The 17,717-nt window shown below is 43.5% G+C and overlaps 3 protein-coding genes across 19 annotated transcripts in view; 2 read left to right on the forward strand and 1 right to left on the reverse strand.

The window, feature by feature from the left end:
* The first annotated feature begins 61 nt into the window (after positions 1-61).
* LOC139777575 (serine/threonine-protein kinase RIO3) lies at positions 62-1,900 on the forward strand. The gene is made up of 4 exons (XM_071715104.1): positions 62-394; positions 685-869; positions 940-1,046; positions 1,220-1,900. The coding sequence occupies exons 1-4, from the start codon at positions 294-296 to the stop codon at positions 1,493-1,495; spliced, it is 669 nt and encodes a 222-aa protein (XP_071571205.1). The 5' UTR covers positions 62-293; the 3' UTR covers positions 1,496-1,900.
* A 922-nt stretch (positions 1,901-2,822) lies between these two features.
* On the reverse strand, positions 2,823-14,084 carry Faf2 (Fas-associated factor 2). 3 transcript variants are annotated; one of them, XM_071715101.1, is made up of 10 exons: positions 13,939-14,084; positions 6,249-6,372; positions 5,482-6,000; positions 5,310-5,390; positions 4,786-5,011; positions 4,278-4,464; positions 4,017-4,190; positions 3,812-3,907; positions 3,355-3,667; positions 2,823-3,161 (listed from the first exon to the last, which is right to left on the reverse strand). In XM_071715101.1, exons 3-10 carry the CDS (start codon positions 5,542-5,544, stop codon positions 2,997-2,999), a joined length of 1,305 nt encoding a protein of 434 aa, XP_071571202.1. In that variant the 5' UTR covers positions 5,545-6,000; positions 6,249-6,372; positions 13,939-14,084; the 3' UTR covers positions 2,823-2,996. The 3 variants fall into 3 exon arrangements, with proteins under 3 accessions (XP_071571202.1, XP_071571201.1, XP_071571203.1); XM_071715100.1 differs by having other exon boundaries at positions 5,482-6,372; XM_071715102.1 differs by lacking the exons at positions 5,482-6,000; positions 6,249-6,372; positions 13,939-14,084 and having other exon boundaries at positions 4,786-5,033.
* The window catches only part of LOC139777565 (sorbin and SH3 domain-containing protein 1-like), a 75,736-nt gene continuing 65,407 nt past the window's right edge, over positions 7,389-17,717 (forward strand). For 11 of the 15 annotated variants that reach the window (XM_071715076.1, XM_071715064.1, XM_071715070.1 and 8 more), the window contains exon 1: positions 7,390-7,944. In XM_071715076.1, coding sequence (XP_071571177.1) covers positions 7,849-7,944 — 96 coding nt within the window. In that variant the 5' untranslated portion in view covers positions 7,390-7,848. Of the gene's footprint in view, positions 7,945-17,717 lie in introns of all 15 variants that reach the window. The other 4 variants (XM_071715080.1, XM_071715082.1, XM_071715084.1 and 1 more) reach the window with 3 other exon arrangements.

Below are 17,717 nucleotides of genomic sequence, written 5' to 3' on the forward strand. Positions count from 1 at the left end.
TTTCGCGATTATATAAGCCGAGATTCAAATCCCAAAGAAGTTAAAGGAAAGCAATGCTGTTTTATCCGCGCGACGTGTCTCGGCGGGGGGGACCGAGGCAGGAACGTTCCTGTCCAGGTCACATTCTCTGGCACGCGTAAGAAGAAGAAAGGTGTTTTTAAACAAGGGGGTGGAGTATCTTGGAACTTGGAACTCTTTTATTTATCTCATATTTATCTCGTCCAACTTCTGTGCGGGCGACGCGTCGTTATTCGTGCCTGTACAAATTCACTTCGTTCCGGTCGATCACGGCAATGGCAACTCCGAAAGTGTGGGCGAAAATACAACCCCTTGAGAGTCCTGTCAATCTACTAGATATCACGACGGAACAATTGGCCGCGAGCATGCAGGAGAGGTAAATATTGCTTGCGACGAGAGTCCAGTTATCTTTATCGGACGCTCCTCCGTAAGTAGACCTTACAAAATTCTCAGCTTTCCACTCAACTTGTGCTAAACTTGAATAGTGTATCGTGAAAACTTAGTATTTCCTAATAAAATATACGCGAGGGATGACCTTCGTTATGTCGTGAGAATACCGTGACTTTGAAACATTTAACATTTCAAGTTGGTGGTCAAAACATAAAACTGAAACAGTTTTGTCATGTATAATTTCTCCGTTTGAAGTCTCGCTTTATGTATTGCCAGGGAGCTGAAGAAATATTTTGACGAGGACAACGCAATTCAAGCGGACAAAACGGTGGGAGAAACGTACGAGGCAAGTGACACTGGCGACGACGAGGTCATAGCAAATTTGTTACAAACTCAATTTAATCGCGAGTACGACACGATGTTGAAGCGTACAGAAGAGAAGTTCAATCGCGACTCGAAAGGTGACAAGAGATACGTCAATCCCTTGTCTAAAGTTATGCGATTGTCTAAAGTTATTCCTTCTTTTTTCAGTGAGCATCTCATATAGCAATTACCGTAGCTCTTTGTACGATACTAAGGATGAAGATAACGTGGATTCTAACGTGGACGACAGTAATAGAGACTTCGATCGTTTTGTCGTAAGTGCTGCGCAATGATACATGTCACTCATAAGATATCTTTTATATGTACAGATACCGCATGGATTAAGGACTTGTTTATATCATTAACAACAATGTATCAACATATAATAGGCATTCGCTTATTAAGATACGCTAATTGTTTTTTTTTTTTTTTTTTTTTTTTTTTTCAGAGCATAGAGAAAGAATACGCCTCGATACCACGCTGCGGCTACAAGAAGATGGGAAAAGATTGTCAGATTGTTACGAAGCACGACATCTTAATGTCTTCCAGGATTAATGCTTGCCGACTGTTAAAATGCCCACCGGGAATCGACACGGGAGACACGGGTGGTTTTGATGTCAAACTGAACAACAAAGTATACAACACCTTGCGCGCTTACAGTCGCGCGCAATGCTCCAAGGAGAGGGCAAAAGTCTCGCCAAAATCCAAAACCCATCCGAAATAGGATGTCTACCTGACTTGATTTCTTCCTAAACAGTATTCTGTACCTCGTTAACATGCGATACGTATCTCTTGGTGTCTAATTTTATTGAAATATTGCGTTATATTATATAATAAATCAATTGGTATTTTAAATTATTTAAAAGAAAATTATTTTATGTAATATAATGTCAGTTTCCTACTTTAATAATAATAGACACCACTTATCGATGACTCAGATACTGATAAATATCGCTAACGGCGTACGGAATATCTGTACTCGTAATCTCCCGCAACCGGCATACTTATGCCTACTTACTGTAAATACGTCAGGGTACTTACATGATATGACGAAATGATGAATTTGTACATAATTCAGTTAAATGTACATTATATAAAATTCCAAAAAAATAAATCTTGCAACTGGGAACATTTGGTTAGAACTGAAATATATTATATCCTTTATAAGCAGCATAAAAAGAAAAAGAACTTATCGGATGCAACAACAGGAAACAATTGCGCAAAATTGTGAAACGGACAACGTCGCTGTTGTTCTAGAAATAAATATGACTATACCGGTTGATAACCGATAAAATTCAATGCTCTTTTTGTACCAGACATCGAACGTATAACTAGGCGCGTTACACATTTTTAAATCAAAATATGTGAATACCATTGGATATAATACTATAATTGGTTTACAAAAATCGGCAATCAAAAGTTTTTCTATCGGAATCTACATATATGTGGAATTCATAGAATTTATTAACTATTCTCTTGATATTACTTATTCTGGACCGCAGAAGTATCGAACGAATGCGCCTGTTATTGATAAGGAACTGATTGCACAATAAACATATATATAAAAAAATGTTCTGTGTTCCCCCTTACATATTTAATTATATATTAGACAAATTTTGTGTATGACACAGGGAACAAATTTACAAGAGTGTGCATGAAACACGTAGACGCATGAAATTTATCCAAGCGTCGAAATTCAATCGTAACATACATATCATTGCTCTTTTAATATTGACACAAGTTTAGTGTTAGTGTCGAAAGAGAGATATAAAAGAAATGGTTTGTACAATTTTTTTACGAGATCATTTTGTTACGCAAAAAAAAATTTTAATATATATTCCTATCTATCATTTCTTCTTTCACTTATATGAAATGCATTTTTCAATAAATGCGATGGTCAAAGTACCGATTGTTAATTTAAATAAGCTGCAATTACAGACACACCTTTTTCCCCCTTTTTTTTATTCCTATCTTTTGGTATATTTCGTGTCAATCATATGCAATCATATTTTTCATCCAGTAAAGTATACCTCACATAAAGTACTAGAATGTATCAAATATATATATATTATGTATACATGTGTGTGTATGTGTGTGTGTTTACATTTTGTGTATATAAGCTGCATGAGCTTGTGTCTCTTGACAAGTGTCTTTCACATGACAGTATCATTTTTCCTGTGGAATGATACTAAAACTTGAAGAATGTCGTATTGAAATGATTGCAATTAGTCGTCTAGATCGTTAACGTGAAGGACCTCTCTATGGGTTAAACCGGCATTCGATAGAGTCAAGATGTCTCTACAAGGATAGAGGACTCTTCTGGGATAGCTCGTTGTTATCTCGAAACTCGCTGGAGAATCTGGTTGGCTGAATATCCAGTGATAAACGTCCTGAAAAAGATAAGAAAATAACCCCTATTTTCATTGTATATCATTATTTCGCTAAGTTAATAATAACAAATGATTGCTGCGATTATGTATGTACGAATGTCTAATAAAAAAAAACTTCTGCAAATTGCTCATATTATATTAATTAAGAATATTTCTGATTCATGTTTACGATTGTTTATATTCGCAATTATACCTTGACTGTATCAGTCATAAGAAATCTTCTTTTCATCGTTCTTTCTCCAAGCTTAATTTGAAGGTGACACGCATTGGGATTAGATGGTTGCGGCTCGAGGGGCACTTTGCCAATAGTTAGTTCTTTCTCGAGACGTATACGTTGTATCTCCATCTCTTGAGCGTTCAACTCTTCCTTCTCTCGGGCCTCTTGCTCCTCGCGTGCTCTTCGTTCCTCTTCTCTTATGCGATCTTTCTCCTGATCCGCGCGCAACGACTCCTCGTAAGCGCGATCCTGTTGTTGCCGAAGCGATTGCGCCGCGCTACGTTCCGCTCTAAAATACCAATAAAAAGATACGATAAATAACATTCATTTCCTCAATCTTTATATATTAGCAGATTTTCAAAAGGTAACACAAGTTTTGCATCATTGCCAGATTTATTTCCAGATCTTAAATCTTACGAAATATTCCAATTACCTGTCTCGACGTGCTTGGATCAGATTAATTTCATTACGTTCTATGATCGTTTGCAATCGCGACATTAAATCAGCTGAAGATGGTGCGCCTTCCAATCTGTAAGATAGAAAAACAAGTTTATGTACTAAGTTAAATAAATTGTAAATATTGAAATAATACACAAATGTTTGTTTTAAAGTATGTAGACACCATTAGCTTTACGTACCGACCGACTATTGTCATTCTATTGTCCTTTAGCACGATCAGCGCTAGAAAGGGATATGAACCCAATTTGAGTGCTTCCGCGACTTTGTAACCCTCTCCGGACTTGACGTTACATGCCCAGAACAAAGTATGGATATTTATATATCGTATCACTTCTGGATCGCACAATATATTTCTGGAAAAGATACATTTCTCATCACATTATATACTTTATGTACATGCTATCTATTAAAAAAGTAATTGCAAGTAATCATAGGATTACCTGCACCATTGGTCGACTTCTTGAGTCTCATCCTTATGCAGATATACCAACAGAAATCTTAATTCTTGTTTCGCGTCCGAAAGAGCTTGGCTGTAGGAGCCCTGGTAAAATACTGGGTGAGTGTTACCGTAACGCTCCTCATACGATCTAATAAAGTTGACTACATCTTCCACTGGATCGGCGGACACTTGGAAGATATTATTTATTTGCTTCAATTACAGTGCATGAATTATAAATCTACACGTACACGATGACAAGGATAATGATTATCATAATCTTGAATTATCGAGATTAAGTCTTATCAATTTGTAATCAGTAGATTACTATTATCTTGCAAGGTTTTAATTGAATCTAAGTAGCTTAGAGAAAAATTTGCTTCTAAACATTTATTTTGAGCACAATAATGAAATATCCTACATAAATCTCTTTGTCGATTCTTAAGAAATTGAAATTGACTCGTAACGGAATGAACGGTAACGTTCATTATTGTGTTGTATACACTACTTACCAGGTCTAACATTTCTCTTAAATATTGCAAAAAGTAGTTGTAGGATACTGCTCACTAGATTGTAACACATGGAAAAAATGTAGGATAAGAGACCGCCGCCTCCACCGGAGCTCCCTGGGTAACTAAAATAAATTCTGGAACTACTGTCATCTACAACCTGTGGTGGGCGGGCACGCGAGTCCTGTGCGTACATGGATGGTCTGCCTTCGTACAAGTTCAATTGTTCCTACAACACACAAAGTAAGCTCCTGCACACAAGAAGCATTTTGAATAACATAAATCAGAGCTTGTATGTGACGTGTGACGCTTACATAAGGCATCCATTGGCAATATTGAAAAATTGTCAACAATAAAATAATAAATAAATATGCCGCTGCTCGTCACAAACAAAGAAAGGATACAACTTTATTCAGTTATTCATTTCGGATAACGTTTAATATACGAAATTATATTGAAATATAGTGAATGGTGGAAACGCCGCAAGAACAGATCGAGAGATACACGAGGGAGATAATGTACGGTACCTGAACCGCCACTTCCAGGTTCCAGTTGTGCCTCTGCAAAACGTCTCTGCATACCGAGAGGTCTTCGATGCCGGTGAGATCCTGGAGGTAAATCATTATATATCGTTATTCACGATAACGAATATCGGAGTAAGGCGCGTGACCTTAAGATAACGAACGGAGAAGCGTGTACCTGAAACTGCAGTACTTTCTCAGTTTGATCGCTGCTGAGCTCCCCCAGGGCGAGGTCTGCCATCGCGACGTTTCGCCCGTCCGTGGGAGTATCCGTTGGGTGCGAAACGTTTGGAAAATCCGGCTGTCGTGCGCGCAGTTACGTCGAGCTCATCAGCTGATGTTGGGATCGCATACGCGGCGTAGGTTATAACGCGGGATCGTAACCATTTGGTTACGGCGCGGCGGCGTGTCCCCCGGGCGGGAGTTAACCTCGTGCGTTGTCCCGAGCCAGTCCCGAGCCGAGCGCCAAGTCCCTCGAAGACGTCACGACGCGGCGGTGGTACGCCTCATTTCTCCGTTGCGTGCACGATGTTTTCCGATGTCATGGCTTTCCACGGGTACAATTTACAATTTCAATAATTTCATGCTCGTCTCTCATGAGTCTCAACGTACGACAGCCAACGATCGGCGCCTCCCGGACCTCGCGATTGGCGGATCGTGTTTATCGAAATCCCCTAAAACCCTCGTATGGACGCGCCTTTAACATTAAAGTCACTTGATAGTGACATTTGACGACCTGGACGTTGGACCGTTACGCCATCTCGCCAGCATTTCCCGCGCGAACGAACTTTGGCGATCGCGCGAAAATTTCCTGACAAGATGGAGTCCGGGCAGTCCGGCTTTCATCGCGTTAGTATATGTACATGTAGCGAATGAAAGTGAAATGAAATGGGTAAGAAGATAAAATTATAGACGTTTATTTCAATATATTGTATAACTACTTGCTCCTGTTTTACAAATTGACGTCGACCATGTAATCGCAACGACGCGTTTATCTTCCTTTGCAGACATCCTTCCCTCCTTCCTTCCTTCCTTCTTCCTCTTCCCCAATTCCGCCATTTTCGTGTCCCTAAGCATAAAAGAATATGAATTTCTTGAAATGCTTTATAATCGAGAATGACGTTCCAGAAACTCCAGAAAGGGATTAAACGCTATAACTAAAGAATGTTTATATAAAAGTATATTTTATCTCATCTTTACGCACTGTTAAAAATTCGTAGTGTCAAATTATACTCAAATTGAGTCATTTTAACAATTTCTGTAGGTCGCCACTGCTCCTACTCAATATGTCATTAATTTAATTGAAACAATAGAGTTAATTAATACTATTTTGTATTAAAATAATAAATTTCGATACACATGGTAGTTAAAAATAACAAAATGTTACCTGACTCGAGGTATTGGTTTAAATTTCATCCTTTATTTAGTATTTTACAGTGCGGTTACATTATATCTAACTAATATGTTTTATTTTCTAGGACATCAAGAAGAAAGAATAGTCTTTTGCGGTAAAGAAACAAAAAGAACGAGTTGTTCTAGGACTATCGAAGCACGTAACAAATTCTTTCTTCGTTCGATGGGAGAGGACGGGAGGGAATCCGTGATAAACGGGCGGTAGTCAGTGTTGATCGCCCGTGAAAATGTTGAGAGAGTACGCGTCGTGTGGAGAACAACGATAAAGCGCAAAAGGAAAAAATAAAAGCGCGTGCGGGATATAGAAGACGGTATCGGTGGAGAACTCTGGGCCTAAAAAATCAGAACATCGTACGTATTGCGACGAATCGTTTTCCTCTCTCGAGAAAATATTCTAACAAAAGTCAAAGAGAGATTCTAATAAAAGCAAAATTCCAGGAATGATCTCGCCAAACGAATCCGAGAAAATCGCGAGGCAGAGAGAGAATCTCTGCTCGGGGCGACGGGAGAAGCCTCCGAATTGCGGTCCTGGTCCTGGGGAGGCCACGCACCCCCGCGGAGTACGAAACCAGGTGGGTGGGCGGGGAGGGTGAGAGGGCGCGCGTACGCGCGCGGATTACTACGCGACTACGCGCGCGGGGGCGTAATGGCGAGGGTGGGAGCGGGAGGAAGGACGCGCGCCGTCAGTTCAACGCGAGCCACGAACGAGTGTGGGTCGCGCGCGTGTGCGTGCGTACGTGCGTGCGTGCGATTTAACGTCGCGTTTTGCATCGGTGGGCGTAAGCGGGACCCGTCGTCGACGACGATGCGATTTCGCGCCTGATTTCGCGTCGCCGGACCACCCGGAGTTTCGACGGTGACGCGAGGAGGTCCGTGACGTGATAAAACCGCGAGTGATAACCGTCACCGGGCGCCGCGCGCGCGTTACGCCACGCCGAGAAGCGTCGCCGTCGTCTCGCCCCCCCCCTCCCCTCCCCTCCTCCCCGCGCGGCGGTCCGCGCGATGCGGGCTCGAGTGTCGCGAACTTAGCCGCGCATACACGATTATTACGCGACGCGTCGCCGCGACGTGACGGGACGCGGGAAAGACCGGATGCGCGTGTCGACGGTGCGAGCGGGGGTGTCGACGCGGGATGAGCGCGAGGGAAGTCACCCTCTACGGCGGGTCCCCCTGGGGCTTCCGCATGCACGGCGGCTGCGACACGCATCAACCCCTGCGCATCTCCAGGGTGAGTGAACGTATCACACTATCACCGATACATTCTGTCTCGCGGTCACGTGATCGCGGAATCGAAATAATTGCATTTTCGTCTTTGAAAGATTGCAGCCTGTGAACGTATCTGCGTAAATGTTTTCTCTCGCGGTCACGTGATCGCGCGATTTTTTAAACGAATATATATTTGCAAGATTATCTTGAACATAGATCATAGATCACGTACCCATGTACGGAGCGGATTGTATTTTTTGATAAAATGATGTATGTACAAACGATACATTATAATCATATATATATATATATATATATATATATTGCATAAAACTGTAATTATTGCATAACGAAATATTGTATGCCTGATCATTCCACGCATGATGTTAATTGTTATTAATGATAGTAATTATTTGCTTGCTTTTAAGCAAGGCGCGTCAGTCGTGTAATTTATGTGCGACGCAATGCGTGCAGAGTGGAGTTAGTATATGTAATCATAATTATATTACATCCCGAATTTGAATATTTGATGAAGGCATATTGCTAAAATCGTTAATTAACAAATAACGCATTACACGTATATAGCTCAATCCGCATTTCCGACTCGTCGCATTATTAATGTCGACCAACATTCGCGACTCGTTGAATTTATCCGTCGGATATACCTCCGCCGGAGTTTGTCGCGCTCCTCGCGAAAGCGCCGTGATTGCGGGGAAAAATAAAGAAAATAAAATGGGAGGAAAGAGAAAGACGCTTGAGAACGCACGCAGCTTCTGCTACTCGCTATTATCCAATTTGGGTCCCATCCTTGGGCTTACCCCGTTTATCACCGTGAGCGGTGAAAAGAGATAATCGCGCGAGTGGAAAAAGTTGCATTGATCCGCCCCGTGTCGCGCGGTATACTTTTATTATTATCACTGGACGCGCCACCGTAATTTTCCTCGCGACCACTGCAAATCCGTGTATATACCCACTTTTCGTATCAGCTCCATCATTCTATAAACGATTCTTCCAGTTTACGGACATAGAACTACGTCCTATTTCTTGTTTTCACGAAGATAATTATGTTACATATTCAAGACGAAATATCGCGCAATTCTCCAACTCGCCGCGGTAATTTTCTTCGCGATCATTGCGGATCTACTTACGTGCAGACTTTGTTCTATGGACAATTCTTTTAATTTATGAGAATAGAAACTTTTCATATTTTTGTTTAGAAAGATATTAGTTTACATGCAGGATAGTACAGCGCTGTTAATTTCGTAGTGTCAAATTATACTCAGTTTGAGTCATTTTTAGCCATTCCTACAGATCGCCGCTGCTGCTACTTAACATGCTGCTAATTTAACTAAAACAATGTTAATTTAATTAAACCAATGAAGTTAAAATACTGTTTTGCGTTAAAATGATATAAATTTCGACAAACATGGCAGTTGAAAATAACGAAGTGTTATTTAACTCAAGGTATTAGCCTACATTTTATCCTTTAATATTTAACAACGAGAAAGAGTTGTGTAATTTTTAAATGCGCGATTAGAAAATCCAAGCGAGATATAAACGCGCGGCTACCTGTTTGTCCGACGGTAAATTAAAATGAGATCGGTGATTTATATTCAACGTGTATGCATAATCACAAGACGACGCGCGGAATTCTGAAATGTTCCGCTCGCGGAACGGCTACTAGCTACGATTTCAGATAGTTACGATTTGATCGAGCCACGGCGAAGGTCGACGACAAGAGCCTTGACGTGACTTTCTTGCATCGTTCTACCTGCCGCCACGTGCCTTTATAATACCGGCGAATCTCGTTCTGTTCGAGCGCGTAATTTTCCCTTATCGATCCGACCACGTGTCTAACGTTGATTATAAAGATAACGCAAATTGGAGCGAAGGCGTGGAAGATGGCGATCTCGCGATTCTAGCACGCGGAACCATTCGGAATCATTCTCTTTCTGCGCAGTTAAAATTGGTACACTATTAAATTCGTAGTGTCCAATTATAATCAATTTGAGTTATTTTTAACCATTCCTATAGGTCGTCACTGCTCCTACTCGATATGTCGTTAATTTAACTAAACCAATGGAATTAATAATTCTGTTTTGTGTTAAAATAATAAGTTTCGACATACATGGTAGTTAGCAATAACCAAATGTTATTTAACTCAAGATATTGGTTTAAATTTTATCCTTTAATATTTAACAGTGTTGTTGACGAATGTCTCGCAAGCGTCCGCGATTCTCAAGCCGACGTTCTTGGAATTAAATTCCGATCTGCCTATCTGTCTATTTAGGGATTGAGGCTTGATATAGCCCGCTATATTTTAAGATTGTAGTCAGCAGCATTTCTGACTAATCGAATTTCGATCCCGCCACGTTGCGAGTGGCGTGTCGCGCTCGCAGAATCGCGTTGGAAAAAAATTTCGTTTGGTGTTCAGTTTCGAGGATATTTCTCACGTGCGGCTTGTCCGCCGCTGTACAACACGACACGCGACCTTTTGTTATGTAACGTAGGTGATGTTGTGACGCGGCAAATGATTCATAAACGCTACGTGCGCGCAAATTGCGGCGCGCGCCGTGAAATAGAACTTTGTTTGAATTGCGTATCGTGCGCGTGACGCGAATATAACATTTACAACGTTAACGCTCGATATACACTTCGAGCTCGGGACGCGGAAACATTCTTCCCTAGCCAGGCGTGGGTCAAAGATCGCGCTAAAATTGCGGCAGTTTGCAGTATATTTTCGACTCGGCGAGACACATGTTCTATCATCGCGTCGGTATTTTCACAGAGTTTCCTCCGATAACGATAGTCTTAAGGTTTACTCAAGGATCAGAGCGTTGTATCTCGCAACACATTTACGACGTTTAACGTTCGATTAAATCCCGCGTTCAGATTAATTGTTCGATTAATTGTTCCGTGTTTTCAGATCGATGAAGAAGAGATTTGTTCTATAAACGGACGCGTGAAGGCGTTACATAAATTTACAAGTTTAGGGAAAAAATTCATTATGTTTTATTATAATTTATTATGATTTATTATGTTCATTGTTGTAACACTTTCGTGCAATCTCAAGTTTGCTACCGCCGAGCACTGACGCGAGGATTACGCGCGCCGGCACCGTGTGTACACAGCTTTAATTCAAGGCTTAGCTTCACCCGATCGGTTAATGTTGCTCGACGAAGTGGTACAACGACGTTCTTTCACATACGACCCGTCTAAGCACTTATCAGTGCCGTCTGTGCAGAAAATTATCCTCTCTTGAGCGAGCAGCACGTGTTCGGCATTAACGTTTCGTACTGTGTTTCGTATCACGTCGAGCGTACACGGGATATATCGTCGCCGGCGAATTAAGGAGAGTCGATCCCGCAGGAATGACTAATTCGCTGCATTTAGACTTAGCGAGCGCACGAGCGCCGGAGTTCAATATATTGCGATCACGTACCATCGCCACGTTTTCGTGAGCGATGGTGTGTGAGTTTGAGAGAGAATAAAAGCAAGGTACAACCCAAGAAAATAATAAGATCAGCAAGAATAAGAACGAGACACATACGCGTTTGATATCGATGGAGCAAGATAGTAAAAACTAAAGCTCATTTTTTATTTGTACTTCTTGATAAGAAGACAAATACAGTCTTAGCCAAAACTTTACTAGGCAACCTATTAAAATAAAGTATTTCAAAATAACATTTACTTTTGGAAGAATTAAAATATCACTTATAGCTCCGACAATTTCCTCTTTATTTTTATCCAATTTATTAAACAACTTTTAAACAACAGAAGTCTTTCCTGGGATTCAGTACAGCGTAATGATTATGAGGGTGCCTAATAATTTTGGCCAAGGCTATAGATATAGGGATAAGATGACTTTTTGTCCATGTTGTTAAAAATTATTATCTCGACTAATCGAGTTGCATTTCAAAGGCGGAAGACGAACCGCGGAAGGAAAACGAAAACGGAAGAGTATCGCGCGACATTGACATTGCGTTTCAAGGCCGCACGTAGGCAGAAACTGGCACGCATCCGTGACGCAATCGTATGAACCTGTGTAACGTGAGGAGCGTCTCGTACCACAATTAGCGCACGTCGTTGCGCACCGCGAAAGGCAAACGCGCGACACACCGGTTCTCGGTTGATTGGCGTTACGCGACGTCTCTCCTCTCTTTTTCTGTTTCTTTTTTCTTTTTCCTTTGCCAGGTCGTTACCGCGGAAGTCATCGTCCAAAGCCTCGTTCTCGCGCGCATTACGCCGACGCTTTTTTCCATCCGTTTTTGCGTCGGCGGTCTCTTTAATCCTTATACACGAGCGAGCTGCTCTCTCTCTCTCTCTCTCTCTCTCTCTCTCTCTCTCTCAATCAAGGGAGAACACTGCATAAGCGTCCGAGTGTAATTGGTGAAGGAGCCGTAACGCGGCGAGCGGACGAACGAAATGAATTTAATCGAGATTTATTCCCGGCGACAGAAACGGATCGTTGTAATAACGAAATGAAATGGTCGGAGGGACTCAAGAACCTCAAATGATCTTTACGAGGCGTGTGCCATTTTTTTTTCTCAGCCTGCGCTTCGTTCGCGCCGGAATGGCCCGCGGTTGATAATGGGGCGGTTTATGCTCATGAGCGCAAATGGATTAAAGGCTGCGTCCCGCTGTTCTTCCGTCCTGCCGGTGGTCTTGATTAACACGGTGACCCTGTTAGCTATTATACTGCGAGCCGAGCGCTAACAATTGTACCGCATATAGCCTAATTATCTCTCAAGATGAGTACGTCGCTGGCTGCGCAATTTTTACGTCGATGGCTCGCGTTTCGCGCACCTTCAATTATAAATGCGGAATATTTACAAAATATCCGTATGCAATTTTAAACTTTAATAACTTTGGATGTATACGTGATGAACGGGCCTTGCAAATTGTATTTAAAAGTTTAATCCTTTAAACTTTGTCGCAATGTAGTGTAGAAGAAATAAAAATACAATTTTTTTAAATTCGTTAACTACTACGTATACTAATATCAAGTATACGTACAAAAACTTCAGAAACCAAGTTTTCAAATGCCGTTTATCGCGTACATACATTTACCGTGTATGTCCAAAGTTATTTATTTAAAATTGTATGTGGATTTTACAAATACTTTACTCTATATAATTCGGCCTGTAAAATATACGAATAGTGACGTGTACAAATTTCGCGTCGTCAAGGATTAAAGGGAAAAACGGCTGTTCCTGCGTGCTTTCCACGGGATCAGGGAGTTGCGAAATTTACGGCGAACGCGCCGTTAAATCCGCGCTATAAATGTTAATAAGACCGTTCGGCCAGGAGCGACACATTTCACGAGGAAACTGAAATTTCACTTTAAGGCCGATCTCAGGTCCTAGCAACCGTCCTGGCCCCGTTCCAGAATCCTACTCTCGCGATTTCCTTCGTTGCGTTCCCGATGGGCGCCGCGCCGCGCCGCGCCGCGTTGCGATATTTCGTTATAATGCTCGCGCGAGGATATAAAACGTCCGCCGCCTCTGTCAGACCCTTTTCCTTTCCGCTAAAACCGAGATATGCAATCGACTTCGAGGAACGGGGAATTCCGCCGTCAAAATCCGACCTTTTACCGAGCGAATTAGTTGGCGCGACTCGTGTTTGCGTTGCCGAGGAGCTCGAGAATCCGACGGCCGGGGTGTCCCGTTTCTTGCGTTGTCACTTCGTAACTTGTGTAACGTAAACTCTGAGCAGAATTTCCAGCTTCGGTCGACGGCATTGCGCATATCCTCGCGTTTCCCGTTTCGTGTTTTCCATTTTGATGAAAGGTGTACCAGAAGTGAAACTTCATACGTACACCGGTTGCTCCGCTACCGCTTCTGGCGGAGAGCGCCGATTTAATTCATGCGCATATTTTTTTTCCTCTCACTCGTAGCAATTTCGCGGAACATCTTGGGGCTTCTTTATGACGGAACTCGCCTTGCGGAACGTATGTCGAATGTATAAATAATCGCGGCATTTTCGATCTGCTGCGAAGCGCGCGCGGATAACTTACCGCTATGTCGGGCGGTGACGGCGGTTAAATCCAACGAAAATAGACACGCAACACGGTACAGTCGTTGCACCACCGCAATACGTCATTGTTTCGCTCGTCGTAACGCCCAAGTCAAACTAAACGTCCGCGCTCATCCACGGAGCTCGAGTAACGGACTTTATTATGAAAGCAAATAAATTATGGCATACCTTATTATTCCTCGCGCACTTCCCGCGGCGCCGCGCCGTGTCGCATTTCAAATGAGCCTGGCTCGCGCGTTTCTTAGATTAAACTTTATTTAATTATTACTTTTGCTTCAAGTACCATAGAGAAATTCTCTCCTCGTTGCCGAGTACGCAAATCTCCGAGAAAACATTGATTTCTAACGGCAAGTTTCCATCTGGCGTACGGCACAGACTTCACTTGGGTTTGCGAGAAATGTTTCCGATGTTTTATCGTATTGAAAGTGCTTATCGTCGATACGTTAGCTCGTTTCGCATCCGTCGACGGAACGATCCGGCTCGACGTTCTGCCGAACGCGCGCAGAGTAGGATGCACATTATAGGTGGAGCGTGTGAGCGGGAGGTGAAGGGTTAAACAGCTCAATGCAATTTTTCCGGCGTGCGTAGATATTCGACGAACGCTCGCTTATATGCGTATCGGGTATTAGAAACGGGCAGCTGCGTCTGCTCTCTCTCGTTGTACGCTGTACGGGGTATCAATTTGGTGTACTCGACCTTTCGACCCCGGGGCAAACGGCCATTAATTCACACTTATCTCCCGCCGCGCGCACTCGCCCGTTCACGAGTGGTTTCACCGCGTGCGTGCATACACTCCGGCTGGACATCCACGACGAGTCTCGTTGACTCTTGGTACTCTCGATCGGTAGACGCGCCGCGATAGTCATATACACGGATGCCACATTATAGTTAAAAATAGATATTCGCCGCGGGGCAAAGTATGCGTTAGCCTCAATGGATTCGATTGTACGGGCTCGCTTCTTGGAGGAATTTCAAACGCGCCGCGCTGCCCGCCGATCGCTTTTGAACGCGCCCGACATTCTGATCCGCCGAAAATCATTTTGACGTCGAGTTGAATTACGTGCGAGCCGATTGGCAACTGAATAATAATTGATGAATAATCGAAACGGCACGGTAATATTCATTGAAACATACCGAAACGTGCAATGAAATAAATTTATAGTTGCATATATTTACACATTAATTCGATGTAAATTGTGCTTTCATACATTCGGTGTGTAAATACACCGAACATCTTGTGCGGTGAATTTATCACGCTTAAATTCGCAACGATTGAAATTGCAGCGCTGCATTTAACTTTATGTCGGATGATTCCAAATTACATTATTTGTACGAGCATTTCCGCGGTTTAGCCCGCAAGAGATAGAAAGAGAGAACGGGGCTGCTGAGACGCGATTCATTGTTCAAAGCCGCGAGCGTGGAAACCGCTTCGCACTAACATTAACGTTAACGGCGACAAGTAACGCACCTCGATGCGCGACATGCGATGCTAATAGAAACTTGTAATACCTAAGTGTTTTGCACCGGCAACAACGACCATTGTCGTTAATATGCCCACATTCTCGGGTAGAAGAGAGAAAGAGAGGAAGAGAGAAATCTTGGAGAACACGAGGTGGAGTCGCCGCCGCCGCCGCCACCGCGCGCTTTGCTCCTTTCTACCGGTAAAAGTAATCGATCGCTGCCGCCGCCGCCGCCGCCGCTGCCGCCACCGCCTGCAGACTCGCGCAGCACGCTTGCAGCTCTGCACACCGGGCTGCATAAGAGTAGGCGTCGGCGCCCCGTGTCGTCGCTACGCCACTGGTTGCGGCATTGGCCTTAGAAATACCCCGTCCCAGCATCGATATCTTTTCTCTTGATACTAAATATCGTTAGCAATCTTTCGGAGCACTGGTTAAAGCGCCGATATTTTAAGACTACTATTTGACAGGTTCGAATCATATACGCTGTTAAATATTAAAGGATGAAATTTGAATCAATACCTTGACTTAAATAACGTTTTGTTATTTTTAACTACCATCATGCGTGTCGAAATTTATTATTTTAACTTCATTGATTCAATTAAATTAATGACATATTGAGTAAGAGCGGTGGCAATCTAAAGGAATGGTTAAAAATGATTCAAGTTGAATATAATTTAACACGAATTTAATAGTATAGATCTATACTATTAGATATTAGACGTTAGATATTATCAGAAACTTTTCTTAGAAATGCCAACTCCACATGACAATAGCCAAGTCCTTTATAATAATAATGACAGTAGTAACGAATGAAGATGTCGGTGTCGTTAAAACTGAAACATCTTCGGGGATGATGAGGCGAGGTACGTCATTCGCCGAAGGCACGGTTATAATTGTATGCATTCGATCGCGAGCATAAGTTTGATGTCCGGCCATAAATTTGCCGACGATCTTCGCCGCGCGGCCGCGGCGCGAATAAATGCGAGGGCCGCCGCCGCGCCGCGCCGCCCGGGCTCACCTCTAATGAATAATGGAAGGCGCAATTCCAAACACCTGATAACACCTTTTGTTCCCTATCGCTACGAGCGCGATAACGACAAGGTCAGGGAATATATTGCCGTGACGGGCAATCACGATACCCGCGTTTACGATCCCGGAGCGCTTATCCCGGAGAGAAGGAACGCTCTTCGTATATACATACATTATGTCAGGAATCTCGCGGAGAGGTTTACTGCGCCTTGATTGCACGTCCGCTTTCGTAACGGCTGCGCGTGCATTACTTCGCGTCGGCTAAGAAATTCTTCTTCGAAGCGGAAAAATTCCGCTCCAAGACCACGCGAGGACTTAAAAAATGCGAGGAAGGAGCGCGTTACGATTTAGGGCCGTCATGTTACGTCAGCGGGTATCTGGGCCACTGGGTTTAAAGAGCCCTTTTTGGCGTAATCCCAAAGCGCGAAGCGCGAGGATCGACGACGAGGGGGACGGTCAGCCACCTCGTCGCGACGCGACGCGACGCGACGGCGCGGCGTGCGTTTCCACGCGGCGAAGGCGAAGTGCCTTTGAATGGGCTCTAGGGGCAAACGGCCGCTAATAGCATTTTGACGAGCCACTCGTACAACATACGACCCCGGTTGGGTGTTGTATGACGACGGTTAGGCCGCGTCGGTCTGCGGTGGCGTGCGTTCCGCGGGCGCAGGAGGGGCCCCTGCCTCTCGCTCTTTAGTTGATTGGTCATTCCGGCCCGGGAGAGTCAGTGACTCACTCGGGCCTGCATTCTCCCTCGTCGACGTTGCCCTCGCCCGCGCCCGCGCCGCGGCGAGAGTGTTCAGTGTGTGCCATGCTCGCCCCGTTTCGAGGCTAGGCGCTCACTTACGCCCGCATAACGCGCGGGCTACGCCTCTCCGCAGCCCTGTCGTCTACTCCCGATACTTATCGTCGTAGAACGAGTTAGCGGCCAGGGCCGTGAACGACGCGAATGACCCTGAAGATTTTATTGGAGAACCGGAGAAAAAAATTTTAATTATCCCCTTTCGCATCCTTTGGAACTAGGATTCCGGTTTTTTCTTATCGAAAATTTCATCGTTCACGAGATTTCATCTCTTTTCCATTATTACTATCTTGATCACAAAACCTTTTGATATGAAGTGTCGATATCAAATACCTCAAAGTTAAAATAGGTTTATCATCAGAATTTTGAAGAACAGGTCCGACCGAAATTATCCTGTGAAATCTTTTTGTTTAACACGTTATCTTTCTCCGAGCATTCCACGGACTCCATTCTTCCTTCCCGGAGTCTCGA

The sequence above is a fragment of the Temnothorax nylanderi genome, unplaced genomic scaffold, assembly GCF_030848795.1.
Source record: "Temnothorax nylanderi isolate EJ_2023f unplaced genomic scaffold, tnyl_v1.0 TNYL_tig0154_pilon, whole genome shotgun sequence".
NCBI lineage: Eukaryota > Metazoa > Arthropoda > Insecta > Hymenoptera > Formicidae > Temnothorax > Temnothorax nylanderi.